Source organism: Helianthus annuus, chromosome 16, assembly GCF_002127325.2.
Source record: "Helianthus annuus cultivar XRQ/B chromosome 16, HanXRQr2.0-SUNRISE, whole genome shotgun sequence".
Classification (NCBI taxonomy): Eukaryota; Viridiplantae; Streptophyta; class Magnoliopsida; order Asterales; family Asteraceae; genus Helianthus; species Helianthus annuus.
Genome location: NC_035448.2, coordinates 138178753 through 138186274, shown reverse-complemented (window position 1 = coordinate 138186274; position 7522 = coordinate 138178753). Strand labels below are relative to the sequence as shown.

Sequence of the window (7522 nt, the reverse complement as noted above, 5' to 3'; positions counted from 1 at the left end):
GTCATTGTTAAAGGTGAAATTGAATCATTCTTCACAATAGAAGATCCATCTAAAAGATCCTTCCCATCTCTTAATAGGCTATAAGAAGCCTCAAAACTTAGATGAGTATCTGAAATTAAAAGTATCACAGGCTGAGGTTATAGCAAGAGAGAAAAGCATAGGGATGGATGACAGGGAATACCAAAGGCTTTTATCATTTCAGCTTAGCAAAGTCGTAAAACTTGAAGACTATGCTAGGGACGTGAGTAAATCCATGTCTGAGAGGCCAGTAATTCCTGAACTTCAGATGAAACTGAGGGATGCTTATGTTGCACACATTATGAAGTACAAACCATATAAGGCAACTAAAGATCAATTCAAAAACTGGTCAGCAGATGCTCTTAGAGAAGAGATCGATAGAATCACAAAAATGCACAATGATCCTCTAGTAAAGCCAACTACACCTAATTGGAAGAAAGTCAAAATAGTGGATTCAGATGAGGATTGAAGTTTAAAAGAATGAGAGCAGAGCTTGTGGCAGCTGGTTATGGTCCAGCTAGATCCATTGCCAGATGGTCTAAACTGAAGATAGTTGAGACCTACAAAAAGCTGGAAGAACTTAGAGCTGAAGATTCAAATGTTCTTCAAAACCCAGTCTATCCTACAACCGCTGGTCTGTCTCTAAAAATCGATACTCCAAAAAACTTTTCTCTCATCATCTGATTTGTCTGAACCAATTGCAAATTTAGTTAGCAGACCACAATCACCAGACTCATCTTCAATAATTCTTTTCCCAAGAAAACCAACTGATCCAAAAATAGTAAAGTGGAAGTCATGCTCAAAAACCCAAGTATTGACTTTAATCAGAACAGATGGTAGTGTTGAAGAGATTAAAAAGGATAGTGCATATAATCTGAATGCATACAATCTCCAAGATGTGTTGGACCTTCAACTTGAAAGGGATGATGAAGAAGACATGTTCTCCCTGGACTTTGAACTACAATTCAAAGGAAAAATCAGGGAGATGTTGATGAGAAATAAAAATCAATAATAAAGAAGGGTTTTCGTATCATTTGTTGTATAGGGAGATTGTTGGATCAGCAGTTGTTACATTATCTCCAGTAGCATATTTAACCAGATCACAACATGTAGCAAAGGACATGTTGCTGCGTAACAAATTCTTGATTGAGGTTTGATGTGTGTTGTTTAGGCAGGTGATCGTATGTTCTTAGTTAATGTTTGTTAAAACTTAAGTTGTATTCGAATTTTATTAAGTTTGTTAGACATCTTTTATATATACTTATGTTTATAACAGTTTACATTGTCAATGGGTGGATACTCTCTTTTTTGAATAAGAGAATGGAAATAATCATATGTAACTGATATATTAACCGATGATCTATGTTTATAGTTGTCTTTTAGCTATAATAGATAACACGTTTTGGTACAATATCTATACATATATCTATATGTTCTATCAATATGTGTTATGCATGGTTTTCTAAGAAACCACCCGTGTTTGCACACGGGTCTTACCGCTAGTCTACTATAATAAAAGAAACCAATTTTTGGACACGTGTCATTTATAGAAAGTATCCTCAAATCTATCATTATCTTATATTTACTAAATAAATAATAAATTAATATTAAATCTTATCATACTTTAATAAAATATTATCCTCAAATCTAATTGTTAATTTAATATATTTTTAAAACAAATACCTCTCTTTCCTACTTATCTGATATTAAACATATAAATAATAAATTAATATTAAATGTTATCCTAATTTATTAAAAATATATTTTTTTATCATTTGGTATACAAAATTATATTTATTCAACTCGTGTAAAACGTGGGGTTTTTAAAAATATTTTTTTATTATTTACTATTCAAAGTTACATTTATATAACCCGTGTAATACACGAAGTTTTTAAAGATATAATTTTTTTATCATTTTCTATGTAAAATTAGATTTATTCAACACGTGTAATACACGAGGTTTTTTAAGGATATATAATTTTTTTATTATTTGGTAGATTTTTCAACCCGACTGACTATACATGGGTTTTTTTAAAATACGACGTTTTTAGTATTTAATATACAAAATTACATTTATTTAATCTATGTAATACATATGGTTTTTAAAGATATAACTCTTTATTAGATCTTTTCAACATGTGTAATATAAGAGGTTTTTAAGGATGTAATTTTTTTTATTATTTGGTAGATTTATTCAACCTGATTATACACGGGTTTTTTAAAGATACGACGATTTTAGTATTTTGTATACAGAATTATATTTATTTAATCTGTGTAATATAATTTTTTTTATTATTTGATATATAAAATTATATTTATTTAATCCGTAGAATATATGAGGTTCATAAAGATATATTTTTTTATTATTAATATATAAAATTACATTTATTTAACCTGTGTAATACACGACATTCTAACCTAGTATATACATATAGAAAAGGTCAAGATTTTCTTGTTATTTTCTCCATAAAAATAGAACCGACCCTAGAAATAAATCTATTTAAAAAAAATCAAAACCACTCAAACCAACCATCATCATCATAACTTGTTGGACCTTCTGCTCTTTCACTATATATAAAAACCTTGTATTCTATGATCATTCTATTTCACCTTTCTCTCACCACCTACACTTTCATATCTTCCTAAAATTCCCTTTTCATCATTCATATTCGTCATCATCGATTCCTTGCATCACATATATTTTCTGTTTGTTTCTTTTTAATTACTTGGTGAACTCATGAGCTTCTGGGATTCTTGATTCTGCAAATTTAAGTTAAATTCATGCAAAGAGAATTATCAAGAAATTCAAGATTTTGAATATGAAAGGTGATAGCTTCACAGTTGATATGGAACCTTTCTCTCATCTCAGCAACAAAGATCTCACCCTAAGTTCAAGAATTATTGTAAGTTTAATTTTCTAAGAATAATAAAATTTGTGTTTTTTTGCCAAAATTGTTGGAAGGAGTTGGTTTTAAGTCATCATTATTTGACCTTTGCTGCTTTTGCAATTAAAGTAGGTATTTCTTCCAAAATTCAAAGTTAATTATTTTGATAATAAGTTGGATGAGGACTTTAATATTTTTTACTTGAAATAATATTTTCTTTAAACTGAGAAAACCTAACATAACAAACAAACAACCAAATACTTGACTATCAACTATCAAGATCACAAACACCATAAAGATGAATATTTTCAATGTCCCCAATATTCAAAGTCCTTGATTAACATCTACAAGTATAATATAGTTTGCATATATTTAAAATATTTCAAAACCACTGCCACAAATTTCATAACAAAAAAATATGTATTAAAATAACATTAAACTCAATTTTGAAAGTAGAAAACACGTTGGTCAAAAGTCTTTGCAAATTAATTTACTTATTATTATTATTATTATTATTATTATTATTATTATTATTATTATTATTATTATTATTATTATTATTATTATTATTATTATTTTGGATATTTTGCAGAGGAGTCCATCAAGAAAAGAGTCGCAAAAGGAGACTGATAAGAAGATGAATTCGAAATGTGTAATGGATGACGGAGATGCTATCCATTTAAATAAAGGTTCTCCAAGTATATCTTCTTATTGTCGCTATTTAATTGAATTTTTTTTGCTTTGTCAATAATTATACCAGTCACATGTAAATATTGACTAGCAATTTGGCTATCATTAGTCACATCCCAAAACTAAAAGGAAAATTTTGTTTGGCAATTAATAATGTATTTAATTTGACAACTGATAGAAAAACTGATAAATCAATAAGAATCTATTTCATATTTGAAAGGAAATCTATAATTAATACGCCAAAATGCATGAGCACAATGTTTTATTTTTTTGAACGGCCAACAAACTCAATCCCGAGTACTCTCGGGGCACCCACTGGACAAACGGAGTACTCCGAGAGTAACCCGAGTCTACCACCAATTCCGGGGAAAACCCGGTAACCCACCCGCCCGTAGGCACGACGGTGAAATTACCGGTAAAACCCGTTTGGCTCAAGAATCCAACCTAGGTTTCCTTGGGTCTCCTATCATTGCCCACCAGTGCCTCACTCTGCACCAAGTGGGAGTCAAACTTGCATCTCTCAAGAGAAAAGCAAGCTCTCCACCACTTGATCTAGAGATCATTGGCGCATGAGCACAATGTAAATATCGGTTTTAAAACTACAAAAAGTGAGTAATAATCTTATTACATGTTTAGAAGTTTATTTTGAAGAAAAATAAATTTATATTAACATGAGATGACTCGTAATGAATATGTCATATTGTTTACTTTTTAAATAAGGTTTACATTGATTTAAGTGTTTGTTATAACTAACTCATAAAAAGATTAATTATATGCGTCTTTACAAACAACTATGATTGTAACAGTTAAATTTATTACGATATAATATATATATATGTATGGATATAATATTGTAGTGGAGATAAAAGAACGTCGTTACTTTTTGTTCTATATGCAACTTTTTTTATAATTTTGCAATGGCCAGCTTCTTTAATGGCGGGAGCCATGCCAGAAAAGCTGATGCTGCTGGATCAGACCACCGACCACACCAACAGTCCACAAGTCCACCATCAAATTACAATCATGACCAGTGGCACCAACCCGACCACCACCGCGGCCGCCACAACCAAAACGCCTGGGACACCAACCAAAAGCAGTGTTTCTTGGAAAAGATCAAGAAGTTTCAAGCAATCATCCATAATCAACCCTAGAAGACTCCTCATGTTCTTTGCCACCTTGTAATTACAAAATTAGCTCCTTCTACATAGTTATTTTTATTATATTTCCAAACAATAATTACAATTAGTCACTTTTTTTTTACAATTGGAGTCTCTATCTATATAAAAACACATATTTTTCTAAATTTTGTTAATTTTTCAAAAATATCTGACATCCAACTCTCTATTTCTTACTTACGAACATTTATTTTATTATTTTTTCTCTTTCCTACACACTACACACTAACAATAAAAATATAAAGGGTTAAATATGAACCTCTAAATATAGAGATATACTTTACTTTCTATATATTTTTCTCGATTACATAGATTCCATCATTCCAATGTAGTAGTGTTTTTGTTGTTTTCTCTATATTGTATAGAATAGAGACTCCAATGTAAATGCTTTAAAGCGGATTTAAAATCTAGACTCTTAACGGAAAAATAAATATTTTTTTTTCTTAGTATCACAACACGTTTTTTATATATTATTTCTAAAAGGCACTCAATGCCATATAAGTGAATTTTAGTGAAAAGAAAACCATTTTACATATAAGTACACCGATTCTTTGTTCTTGTTATCAAAACCTGAAGATTACACGTAGTTAAACCTTGAAAGTTGGAGAATCCTTAAATATGGACCTCAACCTTCAGCTTATTTCTCTTTATAAAGCGTAGGTGACAATAAAGGTGTAGAATTGATTAGTTTTGTATGATAAATTCAAAGTGTGAACATCTCTTTCTGTAATAAACATATGTAATTTTCTACATCGCGCACTAAAGTAGAAGGATATATTTCTGTGATTGTTATATATACAAACATTTTTTTCACATGTTTTTGTATATGAATTTGACAGGTCAAGTATGGGAACCGTCCTGCTGATATGCCTAACACTCTCCATGTCAAGATACACTGAAGATGACAACTCGCACGCCTAAATCTAACAGACCATTAGTAGTGTGTATGAGTGCTGGCTGTTTTTTGCTTTTTCATCTCTCGGCTACCTTTGTTTATAGAAAAAGGTTAAAGGGCACTATGAATAAGATGTTGGAAGAATCTTATTAAAAGTATGGAAGAGATTGAGTAAAAAAATACATGGTTAGAATACCTTTAATTTGTGGCCAGAAATTGCAATATTTTCTGTTCCTCCAACCTTTGTGTACATCCGTTTATGCTTTATGAGTATGCAGTATAGTTTGTGGCTCTCTTTCTTCTTCCATATGAGTTTTAAATTTTAAGGTGATCAATTTAGACTCCTATATTGTATATAATAATAAATTGTGTCAATGATTTAAGAAGAGTAGAAGGATACTTATAGGACAATAAAGCTTAATGATTATGCAAAGGGATAGCTTTTAGAATTTAGAAACAAAGTTACAATGTGAATGGAAAATGAATAAAATTGAAAGGAATTAACTAAGTGCTTTACAATAGAAATGATTGAAATACAAAGAAGGGGGAAGAGGAAGAGACGCTAAGACTCTTGTTGGACATGGCTCCCTTAAAAAACAGATATCCCGTCTATTTGTGAGAACTCGTTATGTCTCCTAGGGTACTAATAGTAAGAAACAGCTTGTATTGTCGGACATAACCACAAAGCCAGTGACGGATCTTCAACTTTTAAATAAGGGATCGAAAGATTTAAAGAAAAATATCAAGGGGGGGAAGGTGGACTCAATACCTATAAAATTTTCGAAAATGTTCAGCAAAATTTACACTTCTAAATAGAAAAACAAGGGGTGGGCCCCAACTAAGATCCTCCACTGCACGGAGCTGAAATTTACTTCAACAATGTATGCATGTTCTAGTTGCTAGAACTTGGTGTGTACGTGTTTTTATTTTGTTTGAAAGTATACTACATTTCTCCAACTCTTGTGAAAAATCTTATATAAAACTAAGTAATCCTTAATTACGTTAATCCCTAACGTAAATATACATTGATCTAGTGTAACAAGAGACCATATAAACATGTTGGTTGTATTTTTACAACTAGACTAATTTTCTACTCCAAGTTCGAGTTTTCTGGTTGTGAGAACTAGTGGCATCCATCTTTATTAGTTATTTTCCAAATATTTTGCAATATCCTGATACCTAGAAAGAGAATTAATTATGTAACGGTAAGATAATGATTTTAACGTGGTAGCTGGTAGGTTATTAAACTTCTTAAACGTATCTTACGAATGTGTTTATACTCGTACGCTTTAGCATGGGTAGTAGGGTTTTGTAACGATAACTTTTTGTTTGTGTAAGGTAAAAAATTGCTTAATGTAAAAACCGTATGGAAAATTCTTGTCATTTTATGCATAAAAATGTATCGTTTTGAATAAAGGTTGCATCAAAGTGTAAAATTATGTGTTGGGATGCGTACTAGCACCAAACTCATTCTTTACCATTTTATCTTAATCGTAAGTTTCTCCTAAACTTAAGGGATAAGATGTTACGGAGTATGATCTTAGCACAATAATATTCTATTATCGATATCAAAGTTTTGGTAATCCTTTTATCCGGTGACAAAAAATAAAGCTTTATTTAATGGATTAGGATCAAATACAAATAATCCTAATTGTAAGAAGAATACAAAAACTCCTTAAAAAAACCCACTACATACAAAAAAAAAAGAATAAAAAAAAACTTAAACATCCACCACCACCAAAAACCTAAACCCCCACCCCTCCCCCATGACTTTTGGGTGGTGGTGGGTGTTTAGTTTTTTTTTTAGATTTTTTTTTAGGTTTTTGGGGGGTGGGGGAGGGTTTAGGTTTTTGGGTGG

At 30.8% G+C, this 7522-nt stretch overlaps 1 protein-coding gene across 2 annotated transcripts; it reads left to right on the top strand.

Moving 5' to 3' along the window:
- The first annotated feature begins 2585 nt into the window (after nt 1-2585).
- On the top strand, nt 2586-5959 carry LOC110917262. 2 transcript variants are annotated; one of them, XM_022161849.2, is made up of 4 exons: nt 2586-2922; nt 3497-3602; nt 4520-4772; nt 5609-5959. In XM_022161849.2, exons 1-4 carry the CDS (start codon nt 2839-2841, stop codon nt 5688-5690), a joined length of 525 nt encoding a protein of 174 aa, XP_022017541.1. In that variant the 5' UTR covers nt 2586-2838; the 3' UTR covers nt 5691-5959. The 2 variants fall into 2 exon arrangements, with proteins under 2 accessions (XP_022017541.1, XP_022017542.1); XM_022161850.2 differs by having other exon boundaries at nt 2588-2922; nt 3497-3593.
- Nucleotides 5960-7522: the final 1563 nt, after the last annotated feature.

Bases quoted from the DNA above. Each gene is read 5' to 3' on its own strand.
- LOC110917262 (XM_022161849.2), top strand. From the start codon at position 2,839: ATGAAAGGTGATAGCTTCACAGTTGATATGGAACCTTTCTCTCATCTC. The intron at 3,603-4,519 runs GTATATCTTCTT...TGCAATGGCCAG, and splicing joins TTTAAATAAAGGTTCTCCAA to CTTCTTTAATGGCGGGAGCC. The intron at 4,773-5,608 runs GTAATTACAAAA...TGAATTTGACAG, and splicing joins CTCATGTTCTTTGCCACCTT to GTCAAGTATGGGAACCGTCC.